Source organism: Mus pahari, chromosome 10 (assembly GCF_900095145.1).
Source record: "Mus pahari chromosome 10, PAHARI_EIJ_v1.1, whole genome shotgun sequence".
Classification (NCBI taxonomy): Eukaryota; Metazoa; Chordata; class Mammalia; order Rodentia; family Muridae; genus Mus; species Mus pahari.
This window is the reverse complement of record NC_034599.1, coordinates 59,069,882-59,090,623: the sequence shown is the minus strand read 5'-3', so window position 1 is coordinate 59,090,623 and position 20,742 is coordinate 59,069,882. Positions and strand designations below refer to the sequence as shown.

The 20,742-nt window shown below is 42.1% G+C and overlaps 3 protein-coding genes and 5 non-coding genes across 9 annotated transcripts in view; 1 reads left to right on the top strand and 7 right to left on the bottom strand.

The window, feature by feature from the left end:
• The window catches only part of Snapc5 (small nuclear RNA activating complex polypeptide 5), a 4,309-nt gene extending 3,726 nt beyond the window's left edge, over positions 1–583 (bottom strand). The window contains exon 1 of the mRNA XM_021207965.1: positions 466–583. Coding sequence (XP_021063624.1) covers positions 466–555 — 90 coding nt within the window. The 5' untranslated portion in view covers positions 556–583. The remainder of the gene's footprint in view (positions 1–465) is intronic.
• Positions 584–1,326: 743 nt separating this feature from the next.
• Rpl4 (ribosomal protein L4) lies at positions 1,327–6,887 on the bottom strand. Its single transcript, XM_021206017.2, has 10 exons — positions 6,804–6,887; positions 4,983–5,154; positions 4,687–4,793; positions 4,249–4,387; positions 3,767–3,891; positions 2,917–3,046; positions 2,519–2,675; positions 2,210–2,293; positions 1,815–1,935; positions 1,327–1,629 (listed from the first exon to the last, which is right to left on the bottom strand). Exons 1-10 carry the CDS (start codon positions 6,804–6,806, stop codon positions 1,402–1,404), a joined length of 1,266 nt encoding a protein of 421 aa, XP_021061676.1. The 5' UTR covers positions 6,807–6,887; the 3' UTR covers positions 1,327–1,401.
• LOC115064871 lies at positions 2,793–2,863 on the bottom strand. Its single transcript, XR_003844697.1, has one exon. It is a non-coding gene; the product is annotated as a small nucleolar RNA SNORD18 (small nucleolar RNA).
• Positions 3,227–3,325, bottom strand: LOC115064876. The gene has a single exon (XR_003844702.1). It is a non-coding gene; the product is annotated as a small nucleolar RNA SNORD16 (small nucleolar RNA).
• LOC115064870 lies at positions 4,041–4,111 on the bottom strand. The gene has a single exon (XR_003844696.1). It is a non-coding gene; the product is annotated as a small nucleolar RNA SNORD18 (small nucleolar RNA).
• LOC115064875 lies at positions 4,449–4,547 on the bottom strand. The gene has a single exon (XR_003844701.1). It is a non-coding gene; the product is annotated as a small nucleolar RNA SNORD16 (small nucleolar RNA).
• Positions 4,871–4,938, bottom strand: LOC115064872. Its single transcript, XR_003844698.1, has one exon. It is a non-coding gene; the product is annotated as a small nucleolar RNA SNORD18 (small nucleolar RNA).
• A 427-nt stretch (positions 6,888–7,314) lies between the features above and the next one.
• Positions 7,315–20,742, top strand: part of Zwilch (zwilch kinetochore protein) — a 37,170-nt gene continuing 23,742 nt past the window's right edge. The window contains exons 1-7 of one of the 2 annotated variants that reach the window (XM_021207034.1): positions 7,315–7,422; positions 11,167–11,218; positions 15,103–15,198; positions 16,264–16,382; positions 17,968–18,167; positions 19,531–19,601; positions 19,996–20,151. In XM_021207034.1, coding sequence (XP_021062693.1) covers positions 7,349–7,422; positions 11,167–11,218; positions 15,103–15,198; positions 16,264–16,382; positions 17,968–18,167; positions 19,531–19,601; positions 19,996–20,151 — 768 coding nt within the window. In that variant the 5' untranslated portion in view covers positions 7,315–7,348. The remainder of the gene's footprint in view (positions 7,423–11,166; positions 11,219–15,102; positions 15,199–16,263; positions 16,383–17,967; positions 18,168–19,530; positions 19,602–19,995; positions 20,152–20,742) is intronic. The other variant, XM_029543324.1, reaches the window with a different exon arrangement.

Here is a 20,742-nt window from a genome sequence, read left to right as displayed (position 1 = left end):
TTATATGTAAGTATACTGTAGCTGTCTTCAGACACTCCAGAAGAGGGAGTCAGATCTTGTTAAGGATGGTTGTGAGCCACCATGTGGTTGCTGGGATCTGAACTCTGCACTTTTGGAAGAGCAGTCGGGTGCTCTTACCCACTGAGCCATCTCACCAGCCCTACCATGATCATTTCACAGGGACCAAATTCCCCCTACGTCTAGGACTTGATCCAGAAGCACCTAAATCTGCATCCGAGTCATTATTTGTTCCCAGACCTCATTCTCACCTCAGGTGGATCTGAGATTCAATACTAGAATGACAACACTAAAGCCCTTTCTAGTGCATATAAATACTACAGTAACCCGCAGGTGAGGCGTGAGCCGGCGTGCTGTGTCAGCGTGGATGCGGGCTCAAGACCTAGAGGTCCGGAGCTGTACCGCCGACGCTCCCGAGGGCCTAAAGCTGGAAAACTGCACGCTCACCTTGAGGCGGTTCAGTTGGTCGTGCAGAGCCGCCTTTAGACGCAGCAGGGTTTCTTCCTCCTTGCGGAGCTCCTGCAGTCGACTCAACATCCCCTTCCACTTCCATAGAGCGCTGCCTTGTACTGGGCGCGCGGCGATGACGTCACTTCCGACTGCTGAGACCAGCGCCTAGCTGCGTGCTTACTTCCTATAGCTGTTTTCTGAAGGGCCAGTAGCTACTTAGCTCCCAGGATCTTAAAACAGGAATTCCTGAGTGTAGATTCTTCAGTCCCTCAGTAATCCCTCACAGTAAAACTGGGTAAATCTGTCCCACAGGCTTTAGGTCAGCAGTCATCTCAGCACCCAGTCATCTACTTTTCCAAGTGTCTTGGCAAAGGCTACTTTTGCAGGGAGGAATCAACACCACCAATACTTAAACTTAGTAAGGACTGGAATGATACTAAGCTCAAGGAAGTTCCCTGTCCAAGGGAAAGTGTTTTTACCCGTGCTCATTATCTGTTAGCAATGGACATCAAGGCAACAGGAAATGAAGGCAATTCTAGGATGATTAGACCGATTTGCACAAACCAAATGCGGGGTAAACACCCACACCCCTACAGACAGTAGCTGTGGTTGTGGAGGTGAGGACATTCCCTTTTACCATCATGTCCTCTAGTGGCTACCATAATTACACATGAGCATAGGACTTTGACCCTGTTTATCCCAAATTCAATTTACAGTAGACTACCATGTGGAACAAAGCAACCTAAAGAATGAAATTTTATTAAACTTGACCATAAAGTCCCACATTTTGCCACTTGTTCTTCAAAAGGTTAATTTCAAGGGGCTTGGAAACATCCACAATTAAGAGTCACACAAAGGTTTGTCACCACATGTTTGATTTATTCAAATAGGCTGACTCTGCTTGCTCTCTGGAATTTAACAATTTTTAATAGTTTATGCAGCTGGCTTCTTTTCTTCTGTTGTCGGCTTCTTCTCTGCTGGTTTCTTGGCAACCACCTTTTTCCCTGCAGGCTTCTTCAGCTTCTTGGCCTCCACAGGCTGCTTTCCCTTCTTGCCCTCCGCTGGCTTCTTGTCTGCAGTCCCCTTCTCTGGAACAACCTTTTCAGATTTGGCTGCCAGTGCAGTAGCTGCTGCTTCCAGCTTTTTCACCCGAAGTTTGTGCTGCAACAAAAACAAGTAGGAAATTAAGAATCTTATCTTCAATGGGAGCATCATGGTTCACATCTCCAACCCTAGTACCTGGGGTGGTAGAACTAAATAGGGGGGGGGGTCTGCATATGAGTTCCTGTCCTGGAAGGGGGCAAGTAAATCTCATTAAAAAATTGACACGCCAAACTATGACTTACATTTCTGGCCTGGCGAAGAATGGTATTCCTGCGCATGGTCTTGGCATAAGGGTTCAGCTTCAACATGATTCTCAGGTTCTTCAGTGGATTCTTCTTCAAGACTCTGCGATGAATCTTCTTGCTATAAAAAGGTAGCATTCATTTTTATTTATTTATTTATTTATTTACACTGTAGTTGTCTTCAGACACTCCAGAAGGGGGCGTCAGATCTTGTTACAAGGTGGTTGTGAGCCACCATGTGGTTGCTGGGATTTGAACTCAGGACCTTGGGAAGAGCAGTTGGTTGCTCTTACCCGCTGAGCCATCTCACCAGCCCAAGTGGTAGCATTCATTAATCAACATGTATCCCTTTAAAAGCCAAGAGGCTAGATCAAGTGTTAGTTTTAAAACTTTACCGTGGTGCTCGGAGGGCTCTTTGGATTTCTGGGCTTTTCAAGATTCTGCTGAGGTCTGTGTTCATCATCTTGTGCATGGGAAGGCTGTGGGAAAGGAAGAGAAGTACAAATTCTTATCCTCTAACTGAACAGAAAGCATTAAAAATTTTAATTTAAATGTTTCAACTCCCCAGATACAAAATAAACCTTTAAATTTTCATTTAATAATCATAGGTGAGACACATGCAAACAAAATGTGCATGCAGAACTTATGGAGAATGTTAACACACACATTAGTCATTGACATGTAATAAATATGTGGAAACTCACTTATAGTTACTTTTGAGGGAAGCAGCCTTCCGCCAAGTGCCATACAGCTCATCCAACTTCCGGAAAGCACTCTCCGTCCAAATGCAGAAACGGCCCACATGCCCACCAGGAGCAAGTTTCAAAATGTTCAGCTTGCTTACATTAAGCAGAGTAATACCTTTAAAAGGAAAGCAGAATCAGGAAGCCTGCATGCCCAACAGGAGAAATAAAATTCCTATGGCTCATTGAGCAACCCAGGCTCAAGCCATCATGGTGGGTATAGCTAACTCACGTAGGACTCAGAACTTCCACAATATCATGTTATTTCAGAAACACGGACCATGAAGTGGAATTTCATCATAACCAAGCTGAGTGAGGTTGCACAGAATATAGGCAGTTAAAACATGTTAAGGATTTACCAGGGATGTTCCGGAAGGCTTTGATGATACCATTATCTTCATTATAGATGATGCAGGGTCCCCTGCGTTGGATCCGCCGTCGGTTTCTCATTTTGCCCTTGCCAGCTCTCATTCTCTGAGAGGCATAGACCTACAAAGTAAAGAGCTTTAGTGTTCTGATCAAGACTTCTCATATCCTCAATCTTAGCAAAACAAAAAACTGTTTCAGCTGGCAAAAAATCTTTCAGCCACACCTGACCCTGTTTTATCCATGAAATTCGCAACTTTTTGTTACCATTTCATGTCTCAAATCTCAGTTAAAGTCATGAGTTGCTCAGCAATAATTTTCGTCAACCTTCTGAATCAGCTTACTGACAGCAGGCAACTGTCACTGAAAACAGAGTAAGATGCAAATTACAACATCATTGCAAGCTGATCAAGCCCTTCCTGTACAAAAAAAAAAAGGCAGCAAGACTCCTCCAAGCTGTCTTTTTCGACATACAAAAATGAGTATTTACAGCCAGGCAGTGGTGGCACACGCCTTTAATCCCAGCACTTAGGAGGCAGGCGGATTTGCGAGTCCAAGGCCAGCCTGGTCTACAGAGTGAGTTCTACACAGAGAACCCCTGTCTTGGTGGTGGTGGTGGGGGGGGGGGAGAGTATTTACACGTCCTTAATCTAAACACTACAAAACGCATCTATACCAGATAGGCTTCCTATAGAGAACTTGAGTTAACCCAACCACCCCTTTGAAAGAAGTTTCTATATCCAATAAAAACTGAAGCCACCCACCCGTTAAATCTCAACTTATCCTTTGAACCCAATCTGACAGCATGGAAGATCCAGACCTCAGTGTATATGGTGAACCTACCTTTTTGATGTCATTCCAAGCTTTAAGTTTCTTAAGCAGCTGAACAGCCTCCTTGGTCTTCTTGTAACCTTCAACCTTATCTTCAACCACCAGCGGCAGCTCAGGAACCTCCTCAATTCGATGACCTAATAAAACCAATTTAATATTTAACAGCAAAGTCTCACCTTTCCCCTCAAAGACACTGTCCCAGATCTCAAAAGATCCTGTCCCTTCAGTGGCAGAAGTCTCAACTGTTTGTACCACACCCCAAAATAAAACATCATGCAATTTGCGCCAAATCAGAATTTCCACTAATATCATGCGTTTCAGAAACACGGACCATTAAGTGGAATTTCATCATTTTGACAGTTAAAAACATTGTAAGAAATTGATAGCAGCCTACTTTGTTAGTGGCTTTAGCAGGCAGAGAGAAATAGATTCTCATGGAAGCAATTTACTTAGTTGCAAGTTAAAACTAAACGTCACATATCAAAACATCAGACCTTTAGACATCACCAAAGCTGGTAAGGCCGAGGCAGCCAGGGCAGAACAGATGGCATATCGTTTTTGGGTTGTATTCACTCTGCGGTGCCAACGACGCCAGGTTTTGGTTGGTGCAAACATGCGTCCCCCACGACACATCTGTTTTCTTTGTCAAGAATTAACATTTTTTCAAATTTAGAAAATCAACAAAGTTATTTCTTGCTCAGTAACGATATTCGTCAACCTTCTGAACCAGCATACTGACAGCAGGCAACTGTCGCTGTGTACAGAGTAAGACGCAAATTACGACATCACTGCAAGTAACCCCCAAACATCTCCAGATTTTTGTCTAGAGATATCTATTGGAGACTCTAGTAGTTTTTAACATGATTCAAATGTTAGTATTAATTAACCTTAAGTCCAGTTGGTCAATTGCCAAGAGCACTAATCAAGGATACATTTCCAAAGGCACCCTGACCAGATCGGTGGGTCCCACCACCTCGAACTCTTGGAATTCGAGCCACAGCTCTGCCAGTACCCCAAGACTCAGCACTGGTCTGATGACCTAAAATTAGGAAGAACAAAAGGTTTAGGAACTAACTCATAAGAAACCCATGACTTAAACTTATGCACGATAAAGGCAGTATCAGAATAGCCAAGGAAAATCATATAGTTCAGGAACACGGACCAATGGACTGTCATCATTTACTGCAAAGGAGCCCTCGAAAGAACCCACAATGACTGCAATCCATACCTGCCAATTCACTGACGGCATAGGGCTGTCTGTTATTTTTCCTCAAGTTGGTATGAACGAAGTTGACAATATCTGGTCGAATGGGAGCTTTGAACACAGCTGGCAAAGTGACATTCTTGCCAGATGACTCTCCTTTTTCAGAGTACACCGATATGAGGGGACGGGCACAAGCCTTGGAAGGAACAAAAAAAGTAAAAAAGTACCATCTCCTGTATTTGAAACCTAGATTTTAAAGCCCACATTAATACTTGCAAACAGATATACACCTCCCTCGGGAATAGGAAGGCAGATGTTAACAGTGTGTGAGAACCAGCACAGAAGAACCATGTTGTAATAATGGATTCACTTGAAAATAATCAAGAGTTGGCAGAGTGTGATGGCGCACGCCTTTAATGCCAGCACTTGGGAGGCAGAGGCAGGCGGATTTCTGAGTTCGAGGCCGGTCTGGTCTAAAAAGTGAGTTCCAGGACAACCAAGGCTACAGAGAAACCCTGGCTCCAAAAAAAAAAAAAAAAAAAAAAAAAAAAAAAAAAAAAACAAAAAAAAAAACGCCAGGGCTACAGAGAAACCCTGGCTCCAAAAAAAAAAAAAAAAAAAAGAAAAGAAAAAAAATCAAGAGTACTTATATTGACAACACTGGAGGCACATTCTTCCCACCATTAAATGTCAAGAGCTTGATATCAGGAGACAAATTGTAAATACAGAAGTAAAAGATTAAGCCAATGTTTGAGTTTGAGGCTATATACACGCCAATTTGTGGAATCAGTTTGAGGCAGCTATTGCTTTGCAGGAGAAATTCAAGAAACAGAGTAAAACACCAGTGGGTTTAATCATCTCAATAGTTTCACAGCAAAAGGACACCCACAACCTGAAAATCTGTCAATTTTAAAGAGAAACAAATTTGAAAGAAACATTATAAAAACAATGTTCAAAGATACTGTTTAATGAGGCCATCCTAATTCTACCCTCACTTCAGCAAAAACTTCAGCAAGGATGGCCTGCTCATTTGTCCCATGTTCCAGACCCCTTTTCAAACCCAGAAACGTTTTGATACTTCTACTCTGTAAAGACTATTACTTGAGGATTCCACCTGCACTTAGGTCTGACCTATCACCGACCTCTCATGTGCCCTTCCAGATACTAGGCCATCTCTTCTACAATTTCCCCCCCTTAAAGTAATCCCACAGTAGGACAACCTACCTAGTCCATTTCATGATGAATCTCGGTCCTGTCCCCAACTTACTATCAGAATAACCTTAACCCATATGCTAAATAAAACGCAGATAAACATTCGTGGTAAAACAATATACTAGCTGCTACTATCTGAGAACTGTTTTAAGATTCAAAGGTCTAGATTACATTATATATGAAGACCTGCCTTTCCAGAAACTTTTTTAAAAAGGTGACGGCAATCTTACTGGAAAGCACAGATCCAGCTATCCTTCAGCCCTTTTCTTTGAAGACAAATTCTCCGGACTGAAAGCACATGACCCGCCACGGCCTGCGCCGAGTTGTCACCGGACGACCCCGAACCCCTGACAAGTCTCTGGCATCAAAACACTCGGCTTCCAGAAGCCCTGCTTGTTTAGAACTAAGAAAAGGTAAGATCCCAAAGGTTCCTCTGTCAGCCACCCTGCGCTGTTGCCCACGTTGTCTCTAAGATGGCTGCCGCAGCGCCCACAACTCAGCTCCGGCCAGAAAAGGTGCTAGATTTCCTTTCCCTCGTCTCCTCTCTGCAGAGTCCATGTTCTGAACCTTCACCCTCCTCCACAGCCGCCCCCCAGACCAGGGGAAAACCCAGTATAGGAGACCTCCACTCACCATGACGGGGAGAGGAGAAGGCCACGCTCCTCTCTACCCGGCTGCTCCCACAGGAAAAGGAAAGACTTATCACCTGTACTCTATATATCCTTCCACTCGTCTCCCGCATCCTGCCACTTATCAAAAAATACTGAGAGACAAAGTCTATCTTTCTGCTAGATGGAAAAATTTCAGAATGTAATATTATTGCGTGACGTGTGTAAAATTTATGTATTTATTTTTTTTAAAGTTAAAAAGAGTGGTTAGAAAGGAGGGACTCTTTTTCGCGGAATAATTCGTAATGTGTCACAACTCTCGCGAGAATTTTCTTGCTCCTCATCCCGCCCACCCCTATCATAACATCTCTTTTAGTCCATCTTTTTCGCCCCCCTAACAGAAATGGGAGACTTTTGGGATAGTAAATTGACGGGATGCTCTACTAAGTTAAAACAATGTGTTAGCGTTGAGAACAAACCGAACTTAAAGCGTGAAATAGTTCCGGCTGGGCGGGGTCCTGACCTCTGACGTCATTGTCTGGGCGCGCAGTTCAGTTCAGCTTCTTAGCAATGGAGCCCCGCCACGACTGGATGTTGTCGCGCATGAACCGCGCGGCTGAGGAGTTTTATGCTCGTCTTCGGCAGTGAGTTGTGCTTGGGGAATGGGATGGTACTCGTCCCTCCCGGCCTTTGTATCCCCGCGGTGGCGTTTGGCACTGCTGAGGCTCTCGCCCCCTTCTGGCTCTCCTGGACCTGGGATATGAGCGGCAGGGCACTGCGGGGGCCTCGGCTACTGCCGGCCTCCGGAGAAAACATCCGACCTTATCCAAGGGAGGCGAGATGACAAAGCCGTGTACGCCTCTTGCTGATGTACACGCTGCTAAGTAGAGGCTCCTGGGATACACAGAGCTAGATGTCATCCCGCCTCAAGCTGTGACCGACTCCTAAGAAACGAACAGAATCCGTATCGACCCTCCTTTGTCAGCCTCCTGATGCTGAGATGAGAGGCGTGAGCCATGCCAGGATTCACTTTGTTCCCTTAGTGAAATGTTGCTCCAAGACGATTCTGTCAACTTCTACATCCCGACTGAAAATCTGAGTCAGCGACTCACATCAGAATCACCCAGAGAGTGCCAAAAGATACACTGAAGGGCTCAGCCTCTGAGATTTGTGATTTTGTAGGCCTGACTTGAGGCCAAAAACTGACCTTTATAAATTCTAGGTTCAGGGTGTTGCGGCTGGGTATAGCCCATTAGTCTCTAAATGCTATTATTTTTAACTGCCATTATTGCCCCTCCTCCCCTTTACAAAAGCAGTAATTATTTTTCACTACTACAGGAAAAGAACTAGTGTGCTTTTGCTTTTGAAGATAGTTTCTCTGTGTAACCCTGTCTTTCCTGGAATTCAATCTGTAGAGTAGGTTGGCCTTGAACTCAGAGATCTGCCTGCCTCTGCCCTCAGAGTACTGGGGTTAAAGGCGTGTGCCACCACTACCCAGCTAAAACTGGTGGGTTTTAGTTTTTTTGGTTTTTGGTTTTTTTCGAGACAGGGTTTCTCTGTGTAGCCCTGGCTGCCCTGGAACTCACTCTAGACCAAGCTGGCCTCAAACTCAGAAATTCATCTGCCTCTGCCTCCTGAATGCTAGGATTAAAGGCGTGTGCTACCACGCCCGGCAAAACTAGTGTTTTTAAAGAAGCTTATAATGTCTTTGGGCGTAGGAACTTGAGTTGTTTTTAACTGTTGTGGTATTTTGCCATGGTGTTAAGTACTTTATTGTTGTTTTAAACCCAAGGTGTCTGAGTTTGCACTTGTAAACATCGTGGCCCCATGTCCAATGTTCTGTCCTTACAGGCATATATATACCATCATGCCCAGTTTTTGAGGAGGTTCTGGGAATAGCTTCGCACATAATAGGCAAGCACTCTTATGCCCGAGTTATGTCCCAGCTTCTGTGCTGGTTTGTCTGTTTTATCACCTCCATTGATACAAATTTATTTAGACCCTTTATGCTTACTAATTATTCCTGGATGTTTTCATCTTTCCATGCATAAACTCTAGAAGTTTTCACTTATTGTATCCCTCACAGTGCCTACTAAAAAGTTTCTTGGGGATCTCAAGGGCATCACCACAAACCTAGGAAGAAATTACCATTCTTGCCAATATGGCATTTAACTCCAGAATTCTTCAAGTTAAGAATCCTAAACCTAAGAGATCAGCCAGCGTCTTTCTTTTCACCCTTCCCAGACTCCCAGCCACTTCTGTTGTTTTAGTTCTTTGCTGAGGATTGGGGGTGGGCGTCTTGTACATGCTAGACAAGTCTCCTCGTTCTTGCCCATCTCCAGTGTTCTACATTGGGCCATTATCATGTCTCTGAAATGTTACAGGTGATTCACAGTTCCTGTCCTCTCAGAGTTCTCAGTATCCCGTAACTGATAGTTTACTCTGGATTCATTCAAGACTAGTTTTGTTTGCTATCCCCAGGAACTAGCTAGAGTGTTTGATAAACAGTTGCTGAATGACCAGGCAATATCCTTGAATTATATGTAAAAGACAACCATCTTCAAGAGAAAGTCACAGTCTTGGACCAGAGAGATGGTTCAGCAGCCACCAAACATCATGGCCTAGGGCCCACATAGTGGAAAGAGAAAATATCTCAGAAATTATTCTCTGACCTTGACAAACACACACACACGCACACATACACATACATATTTAAATAAATATAGTAAATAAAGAGTCTTGTGCAATATAACAAAAGTTGACCTATCAGGCTTGTTTTTTATGTTTCTAGATCAATTAGGTCAAGTATCAGATCAAAAGATGTGGACTATCCTGAGATACCTGTTGGGCTCTTTCAGTAACTAAAGCTACTTTTCCCTATAGCTCAGGCTGGTGTACATTTTGGTAATTTATTTGAGTCGGCCAATGTTTTATAATTTGTGTACTTTGAGATCACTACTAAATGCCTTATGAAGCAGAGCTGAGCAGTGAAGAGCCCCACTTCTGGTGAATCACAGCTCTCCACAACTCCAGCTCTGGGGACTTCTGGTGATCCACAGCTCTCCACAACTCCAGCTGTGGTGTCTTCTGGTGATTAACAACTATACACAACTCCAGCTGTGGTGGGAGGGTGCAGTGTCCTCTTCTGGCCTCTGAAGTAACATGCTCAACCCAACCCCTTAATTAAAAGGGCAAATCTCTATTTATTTATTTATTTATTTTCTAAGTCCAAGACTTTTTTTCTTCAAGACAGGGTTTCCCTTTTTAGCCCTCACTGTCTGGACCACTACCTGGCTAGAAACTTTTTTTTTTTTTTTTTTTAAAGATTTATTCGTTTTATATATGTGAGTACACTGTTGCTGCCTTCAGAGAAACCAGAGGAGACCATCAGATGGTTGTGAGTCACCATGTGGTTGCTGGGAATTGAACTCAGTACCTTTGGAAAGCATTCCGTGCCTTTAACCACCAAGCCATTTCTCCAGCCCATAAAAACTTTCTTAAATGATACTTAAATTTATGTTAGAGGCTTTTGTCTTTTTAATTTAGTTTTTTAAACAGACTCCCAATTGTGCGGCCTGAGTTGCCCTGGGACTTGTCAGATCCCTGTCTCAGCCTATGTTGGAATACAGCTGTAGTCCATCTCCAGCAGATCTTTACATTTTTAGTTTTGTTTGTTTGTTTGTTTTTAAATAAATGGATCTGAAGGGATGGCCCAGGTGCTAAGAGCACTTACTACTCTTCCAGAGGACCAGAGTTTGGTTGACAGAGCCCACAGCAGGTACCACCGTCATCTGTAACTCCAGCTCTAGAGCAATGCCCTCTTGGGTACTTGCACATTCATTACCCACTTCCCTTACATATATATATGTGTACATAATCAAAAACATTTGTTTATATTTATTGGTTTTATGTGTATGTTTTGCCTATATGTGTGCATGTGGGCTGGTTCATGCCTGGTGCCTGCAGAGGTCAAAAAAGGGTGTCATACCATGGAATCTGGAGTTAGAGGTAAGGTTATAAGCCATCATGTGGGTGCTGGGATCTGAACCTAGGTCCTCTGCAGGAGCAACGGTGCTTTAATCCTGAGCCATGTTTCTAGGTACTGCTCCCCCCCCCCCCCCCTTAGAATTATTCTGAGGAAAAGTGTCACTATGTATCCCTGACTGGCCTGGAACTCTGATCTGCCTGCTTTTGCTGGGATTGCAGCATGCCCCACCCCCACCCACCCGCCTTTATCTCTCCTTAACCTTTCTGCAACTATCCTTAGCGCTGTCTGCGTAAGGACTCAGCTTTCTGCACCAATGTGTAAATAAAAGCACTGACTGATCTCTGAATTTAATAATGGAGATCCTGCAGCTCTGTTTTTCACATGTGGTTTTGCATTTCAGGGAATTTAATGAAGAGAAGAAAGGAGCCTCTAAAGACCCATTCATCTATGAGGTATGAGCAATTTATTTGGGTTTAAACACAATGCCCCTAAAATCATAGTGTTTTTAAGAGCCAGGCGTGGTGGCTCACGCCTTTAATCCCAGCACTCGGGAGGCAGAGGCAGACAAATTTTTGAGTTCGAGGCCAGCCTGGTCTACAGAGTGAGTTCCAGGATAGTCAGGGCTATACAGGGAAACCCTGTCTCAAAAAAAAAAAAAAAAAAAAAAGCTCAAAAAACAAAACATAGTGTTTTTAAATCAGGTTTTGAAACTACATATGATGAATTTGACCCTTTTAGAAGATGGTTCTATGAATTTTTAGAAATACTCTCAGGAGTGCAGCTATGTCTGTTATCAAAGTAGAGTATTACTTGTCCAAAAATGTACCCATGTCTCTGTATGAGCATTTTCGTATGTCTCTAGTACCTACAATTGCTAATTTGTTTTCTCTATATATAGTTTTCCCATTTCCTGAATGTCAGTAAATAAAATATATGGTTTCTTTGGCTGTCTTTTTCCTTCTTCCTTTTTTTTTTTTTGTTTGTTTGTTTGTTTGTTTGTTTGAGACAGGTTCCCATGATACAGCCTTGGCTTTCATGAAACTCCATTTTTAGACTCAGCTGACTTTGATCTTAAGAAATCTACCTGCTTTGGCAACCTGAGTACTGGGAATAAAGACATGGGCTACCATTCCTGGATCACAGTTAGCTTTTTAAATGAATATGTGCATTTGAGATTCATCCTGTTGCTATGTTTCAGTAAAGACACTTAGGTGGTTTCCAGATTTTACAAATATGCATACGGTTGCTTATAGATTTATTAAGAATCTTGGCTGGGTGTGGTGTCATCCAGCTTTAACCCCAAAATTCAGAAGGCAGAAGCAGGCAGATCTCTTGAGTTTGAGGTCAGCATCTTCAGAACTAGTTTTAGGACAGCCAGGGCTACGCCAGGAAACTTGTGTATTGAAGAGAAAAAAAAAAAGTCTGCTATGTATTAGATGTTCCATAGTTAAATTCCTCATAGGTGGAAATATAAAACCTGTATCTGTGATACATAGAACCAATAAATTATTAAGAGCCAGTCTAAGGGCTGGAGAGATAGATAGCTCAGTAGTTAAAAGCCCTTGTTGCTCTTGCTGGTTGTTGCTCAGTTCCCAACACCCACATTGTCGCTCACAACTGTCTTTTAGTCCCAGTCCCAGTCCCAGGGAATCAGATGCCCTCTATGACTTCTGAGAGCACCGGGCACACACATGTTACAAACATACATGCAGGCAAAATACGCGTAAAGTAAAAATAAATTATCTAAAAAACAATCAATGAGGGAGAAATAATTATTAATAAAGATTAATACATATGTGCATATCTGCATTTATATAGATGCATGGGTAAAATATAAAAAATCAAAAATCACCAGGAAGGGCAAAAACTGTGATAGAAAAGACGAGGACATTAATGAAAAGCACAAGTGCAGTTCTCTTTCACTGTCAGAGTTCCCACTAAGCAAAGTCAACAAGCATAGCCCCACCGAGTGCGCCCCGAGCTCCTGCTCGAGACCCATGGTCTTCTCCTACAGCTGCGGTAGAAAGGGTTGCACTTGGGCAGCTTCAGGTTGGAGTTGATTCTCTCACAGTTTTGAAGACTAGAGGTGCGAAATGATGGTATGGGCAGGCTATATTCCTGCTGAAGGCTTCAGGTCACAGCCCTTCCTGGATTCTGCCTGACTTGTGGTTCCTACAAGTCATGGTGTTGCCCCAACACCTGCCTCCCTAGGCACATGGGATTTTTTTTCTCCCTTGTGTCTGTTATCTCTGAATCTCTTCTGTAAGAATAGCAGTCATTGAGTCTAGACCCTACTCCCTATCTCAGTTAATTTCTGCTTGACGATTACATTTGCATATAAGGTCACATTCACAAGGATTGAGGTTAGTGCTTCCAGGTATCCTTAAAGAACACAGTGTAGGGCTGGTGAGATGGCTCAGTGGGTAAGAGCACCCGACTCCGAAGGTCCGGAGTTCAAATCCCAGCAACCACATGGTGGCTCACAACCATCCGTAACAAGATCTGACTCCCTCTTCTGGAGTGTCTGAAGACAGCTACAGTGTACTTACATATAATAAANAAANAAATCTTTAAAAAAAAAAAAAAAAAAAGAACACAGTGTAGCCTAGAATAACTGAAACTTAAAGGCTAGATTAACAGTATCCTTGGTTCTCTGAAAGTAGTCTTTGGCTACTTTGTGGGTTGTTTCTTCCACCCTCTCAAACTCCTAATTCCTTAAAAGAGAGAAAAAAAGGATAGAGAGGAAAGGGGGCAACATTATTATTAGACTACTTCCTGATGACTAGGGGCATTGAGTTCCTTGGGTTAAGTTTGATATTCATCATCAGGATATCTAATTTCTTCTTGTTGTACTGATGGTAAAAATATTCATTGTGTTGACTGGGTTTTCTGACATATTTGAAGGGCAATTTGACTGTACCATTATGATTTTACATATTGTACCAATATGATTTTAGGTGTTCATTCTAAGAAAGTAATTCATGGATGTTTGCTCTCTATTGTTTTATTACCACACTTGAAACTACCAAAAAAATAACACAGAATTGCTGTACACCAACAGTGGTCTTAGGTAATAACAGGGAAAGCAGCTCATGGTGTGAAGCCGTTGGAATATGCCATCTTTATATGTGAGTTATGCTGGAATATCTATTAGATGAGTACAATAACTGACTTCCCAGAACCCACATGGAGGTGAAAGGCGAGAATAGCTCCTGCAGGATGTCCTGGACCACCACATGTGCGCCCAGGAACACACAGTCATACACATACATTTTTTTAAAAAAAGAAAAGTTAGCTGGGCGTGGTGGCGCACACCTTTAATCCTAGCACTTGGGAGGCAGAGGCAGGCAGATTTCTGAGTTCGAGGCCAGCCTGGTCTACAGAGTGAGTTTCAGGACAACCAGGGCTACACAGAGAAACCCTGTCTCGAAAAACCAACCAAACAAACAAACAAACAAAAAAGTAAAAAGCCGCTTTTATGTTTTTGTACAATGTATGTATAGTACATTGGAAACAAGAAGATACTTCTTGTGAATTAAATTTGTACAGTTTTATAGTCCAGTAGAAGAAAGGATAATACTTAGTAAATTGCTATTTCTACATTATACTGTGATTAGAGGAAGATGTCAGTGAAGGTATAAGCAAACAGGGCTTTACAAGGCAACCATTTTTAGGTAGACGTTCATGTGTGTATAGAGGGCAGATAATCTAGATTTTCTTGTGTATGTGCATGCACATGTGCCTATGGGTACATGTGGATGCCAGAGGTCAATAACTGAATTGCTATCCACCTTGGTTGTTGTATGACAGGGTCTCCTACTTAATCTAATACTACCTATTTGGCTGTACTGACTGGCCAGCGAGCCCCAGAGATCTCTAGTTTCTGCCTCCCCAGGACTGGGGCTACAGATCCATGCCCTGTGCGCAGCTTTACCTGGGTGTGCTTAAGCCACAGACTCTACCAGCTAAACCATTTCTCCAGCCCATTTTGCAGTCAGGTTTTCTTTTTATTATTTATGTATGTATATGAGTATACTGCAGCTGTCTTCAGACACATCAGAAAAGGATGTCAGATCCCATTACAGATGGTTGTGAGCCACCATGTGGTTGCTGGGAATTGAACTCAGGACTCCTGGAAGGTCATTTAGTGCTCTTAACACTGAGCCATCTCTCTTGCCCCTTTAGTCAGGTTTTCTAAACATGAGAAATGGCATGGCCAAATAAGTGAACCCTTTTAAAATATTTTGCATTGTTCAAATTCCTTTTTTAGTAATTTGCATGTAACTGGTCTATAGTAGTTAAATATAGAAACACTGCAATCTGTTTTTTTTTGCAGGCTGATGTACAAGTGCAGTTGATCAGCCAAGGCCAACCAAGTCTTCTGAAAACTATTCTAAATGAAAATGACTTAGTGTTTCTTGTAGAAAAAGTGGTAAGTATTCGGCGTTGCTGTTAATTCTTAGTAGCCACATTTGCCTTTTTTCTTGGAATAATTTCGTACTACTATTTTCCTATTAATGAAAGTATACACATTCTTTTAGGAGTAATCATAGTGCTTTCTACTAAAATATAGTGCCAGCCATACATATGTACATAATACAATCTTTGACAATAGATCCATTAAGAAAAAATAAACAAGCCGGGCGTGGTGGCGCATGCCTTTAATCCCAGCACTCAGGAGGCAGAGGCAGGCGGATTTCTGAGTTCGAGGCCAGCCTGGTCTACAAAGTGAGTTCCAGGACAGCCAGGGCTATACGGAGAAACCCTGTCTCGAAAAACCAAAAAAAAAAAAAAGAAAAAAGAAAAAATAAACAAAGCTAGGCATGCCTTTAATCCCAGCATTTAGGAAGCAGAGGTAGGTGGATCTACAAAGTGAGTTCCAGGACAACCAGGGCTACGCAGAGAAACCCTGCCTTGACAAATGAATGAATGAATGAATGAATGAATGAGTGAATGAATTGAATTGAATAAATAAATGAACAAACGAACGAATGGGAGTAGAGGGCCACTATGGCTGAGTGTGGTACAGCATACCTGTGATCGCAGCATAAGGACCTTGTTTCTAAATAAATAAAAGGTAAAATTGAGGGCTGAGTACTCAATGCTCATATCACAGAAACAGATTGTTCCATTTGGGAAATGAAAAATACTTATGTATCTGGGCATCACTCAATGGTCTCCTGTGATGTTTACCCTTAGCTCATCATACTGTGTCTGTTATTACAGCACTTTTCTTCCATCTTCAGATTCTTCCTTTACAGGAAGCAACTACAGTCTTTGAAGGCTGAAAGAAGACTCAGTGGCCAAGAGCACCTGCTTCTCTTGCAAAGGACTCGGTTTGGTTTGCAGCATCCACATGGCAGCTTACTATTGCCTGTAACTTAAGTGCCAGTGATCTTAACTGCTGAGCCATCTCTCCAGCCTCCTGTGTAGTTATTTTCTAACACAAAGATAATTGACTCATATCTTATTGAATAATCTAAAACTTTTTTTAAAGGTTTTGGAGAAGGAAGAAACAAGTCAGGTTGAAGAACCGCAGTCTGAAGAGACGGATATTTCTGATCTCTCCGCCGGTGGAAATATTGGGCCACTGGCCTTGCCTGTCGGGAGAGCAAGGTAGTTAAGTTGGGTGGTTGGTTGGTTTGTTTGTTTTTGTTTCTGTTTTTTGTTTTTTCGAGACAGAGTTTCTCTGTGTAGCCATGGCTGTCCTGGAACTCACTCTGTAGACCAGGCTGACCTGCCTCTGCCTCCCAAGTGCTGGGATTAAAGATGTGTTCCACCACTGCCCGGTAGTTAAGTTGTTTTTTGTTTGTTTTGTTTTTGTAAGTGTAGAGTTAGGGAATAGAAAATAGGATTTGAGTTGAAACGTTGGGACTGAAGATGTAAGGGGAGTGTGTGTGTGTATTTAAACAAGATTTCTCTGTGTAACCCTGGCTATCCTAGAACTCACTTTGTAGATAATGCTGGCCTCAAACTCACAGAGATCCACCTGTCTTTGCCTCTTGAGTGCTGGGATCAAGGGTGTTGCCAACTTTCCCCAGCATGCCTGTCTCACATGAGTTCTGGAGATGGAACTCAGGTCCTTATGCTTGCAAGGCAAACATATCAACTGAGCTGTCTCCCTAGCCCCTAACATTTCTTGGTTTTTTTTTTTATTTCTTCATGCCTTTCATGACCCCCATAACATTTTTGTATTTACTTTTTGAAGTTGAATGCCTTAGAACTTCCTTTCTTAAATATCTGATAGTAAATTCTTTCTATCTCTTGAAAAAAAGAAATTTAGACTGCATTGTTTTAGTTCATCTTTAATTTTGATATTTATTTTGAATGATAATTTCTGTATACCTTAAAAACCAGTTATGTTGATAAGTCTACGTTGTCATTCATTTTCTCTTTCAACAGTTATAGATTTATATATCCAAAGCAGTATATGGTACATGTGTATACATGTATAGAATATAATATGTGCTGTTGAATTGTCCAGCCGGGCATGGTGGCACATGCCTTTAATCCCAGCACTCGGAAGGCAGAGGCAGGTGGATTTTTGAGTTCGAGGCCAGCCTGGTCTACAAAGTGAGTTCCAGGACAGCCAGAGCTATACAGAGAAACCCTGTCTCAAAAAAAAAAAAGTCATAATTATATATGATACATTTTTATACCCAATATACATAGCCTTAAATGTTTAATTTATGCAGATGTGTGTATATGTGTGTGAGAGAGGGAGAAAGGCGGGCCTGGGCATAGTATGTACATGTAAGGCCTCTATGGATACCAGAAGTATTGGATACCTCTAGTGCTGGAGTTACAGACAGTTCTAAGCTACCCAGTGTGGGCACTGGAAACTGAACTCTGGTCTTCTGCAAGAGCAATGCATGTTCTTAACTGCCAAACCATCTCTCTAGACTTGTAGATATTAGAGTATATAGTATACCTTACTATTCTCTTGCTGAAATATGTAAGCATACATGTATTCATGCATTGTTTTCTTCATTTCCAGATTGTTGTTTCTGTGAGACCCTTCTTCTTCTTATTATTATTATTATTTAATAAAAGGAAAAAATAGAGGGTGGGTATTGCTGGGGCTTGAGTTCAGTGTTCTCCACGTGCCAAGCGTGTGTTCTATCACTGAACTGCACCTTCAGCTTCAAAGATAATATGTGTTGCCGTTTTATTATTGGTTTTCCTATTCCTTGTTTTCAAGGCAGTTAATTGGGCTTTATACCATGGCTCACAATCCTAATATGACTCATTTGAAGATTAAGCAGCCAGTGACAGCCCTTCCTCCTCTTTGGGTGAGATGTGACGGTTCAGATCCTGAAGGTACCTGTTGGCTAGGAGCTGAACTCATCACAGCAAATGACATCATTACAGGCGTTACCCTGTATGTGCTCACTTGTAAAGGTAAGTGCCCAGTCTCTGGATGTTTATTTGCCTAGCTATTTAGTGGAATTTCTGGGCTTCCATATAGGACAGGAGTGAAACGTGGAACATTGAACCTCAAGTTTGTGTTCAACAGCAGGGAAGGGGTATTGTAGAAACTCACAAATGTTTTATGCCTGCTTTTTTAGGGTTTACTTTATTTTGTACTTTTTAATTTATAAATTACCTTTTTGGATGGAGTGGGTTGAGGCAAAGTTTCCTTGAACTTAATTTTTCTCTGTTTCAGCCATAGTATAAAGCCCAGTTATTTATGATTATACATGAATACCACCACCCAGGCTTTTTCTTTCTTAAGTATTAGTTCTTTGTGACTCAGGCTTGTCTTTTTTATTTATTTATTTATTTATTTTTATGTATGTGAGTACAGTATAGCTTTCTTCAGACACACCAGAAGAGGGCATCGGATCCCATTACAGATGGTTGTGAGCCACCATGTGGTTGCTGGGAATTGAACTCAGGACCTCTGGAAGAACAATCAGTGCTCTTAACCAGCTGAGCCATTTCTCCAGCCCCGACTCAGGCTTGTCTTAAATACATGGGCTCAAGCAGTTGGGACTACAAGTCCATACCAGTATGCCTAGCTATTTAATTTTTCATAAATATTTCTTGATGTGTACATTTGTTTTGTTCGTTTATAGTAGAGTGTCATTATAGCCTAGTCTTGTCTCAAATTCAATATCCTTCTGTCTCAGTCTCCAGAGTAGCTAGGATTTTAGATATGAGTTTCCATGCTTGACTTTAATTATATTCTTTTTAAAACAAGGTCTCACTATATGTAGCCCAGGTAGCCCTGAACTCAGTACATAGACCAGAGTGGTTTGGAACTCAAAGAGATCCACCTGCTTCTGTCTCTAGAGTGCTAGGATTAAAGGCATGAGTTACCATGCCAAGCTATTGCATCCTTTTGTTTGGTTTTGTTTTAATTAAAAATAAATTTCTTTCATACAGTATATTCTGATCACAGTTTCCTCCTCCCCAACTATCAGATCTCTCCCCTTTCCCTAACCACTGAGCCCCACTTTTCTTTCTCTATTTAACACCTTTTTTTGTTTGTTTGTTTGTTTAGAGTTTTTTTGTGTGTGTTTTTGAGGCAAGATCTCACTCTGCAGCTCAGGCTGTCCCTGGAACTCTCACTCTATAGGCTAGGCTTGCCTTGAACTCACAGATCTGCTGACCTCTGCTTCCCAAGTGCTGGGATTAAAGGCATGTGCCACCACCACCACCACCACCTAACATAACTTTCTAGTTTTAGCAGTATAATTTGGTATTAAATCAACCTTTCTTTCTTCCTTCCTTCCTTTCTTTGTTATCTTGTTTCCTGTAGCTGATAAAAATTACTGTGAAGATCTGGAAAATCTAAAAAATTCACATAAGAAAAGACATCACGTGTCTGCTGTGAGTATTTGTCTTACTAGCTTACTTACACGGTGTTTAGTTGATCTGCCGTCCGCACTTAACAGCTCTCTTCTTTCTCTCACTATGACTAAATGTTTGTCTGTAGTGTCAGAATATTTGTCTTTATTTTTATATCAGCCAGGGCACAGTTATCCCTTGCTATCTGGGGAGGTTGGTTGTAGGACCATGCTCAAGTCCTCGGATATGGGACTCACATACTGTATATGTGCTCCCACTTTTGGCTAATGTTTGTGGCTTAAAAGAATTGTCTTATTTTTTTTTCATTTAGATGACAGGTTTTTTTTCCCCCTTTGTGGACAGAAGTCAAGGTGATTTTGATAATGGTTTGGTCACGTGAAGTTGATGCTGTTGCTGTCCTGTGCCTTGTCTTCAGGTGACAGCCAAAGGCTTTGCCCAGTATGAGCTCTTTAAGTCTGATGACTTGGATGACCCTGTTACCCCATCACAAACTACAGTCACTCTGGATCTTTCCTGGAGCCCTGTGGATGAGATGCTTCAAACCCCTCCCCTGTCTTCAACTGCAGCTCTGGTAGGAATGGACCCTGTCTTCTCTTTAGGTTGCTCAGGCTTCTGAGTGGCACATTACTTGTTTCTTGCTAGTGCTGTATGTATACTTTCAGCCTTGACATTCACTGGGTGTTAAGCTCTGCCACAAAGAAAATGTTGGCTGACTTCTGAGGTCTCACCAGACAACTAATGGAGGTTTTGCCAAGTAAGCTGAGCTGTCAGTTGCTTACAATCCTGTTACTATGGAACTTTACTTTTAAGAGATGATTACAGTCTCTGCATGGTGACTTAAGAGAAGTCAAATTCTTTCTGTTCCAGGCGTAGTGGCATACTCCTTTAATCCCATCACTCAGGAGGCAGAGCCAGGAGGATCTCTTGAATTTGAGGACAGCCTAGTCTACATAGTTCCAAGTCAGCCAAAGCTACATACCGAGACCCTGTCTCAAAAAACAAAACAAAACAAAACAAAAAAACCTCTTTAAGCCCTTACCTTTCTTATTCGCTAGCCCTCCTTCTCTCTTTCCCTTCCCCTGTTGAACATTCAGTCAAAAAATAAGATGCCAGGCGTGGTGGCGCACACCTTTAATCCCAGCACTCGGGAGGCAGAGGCTGG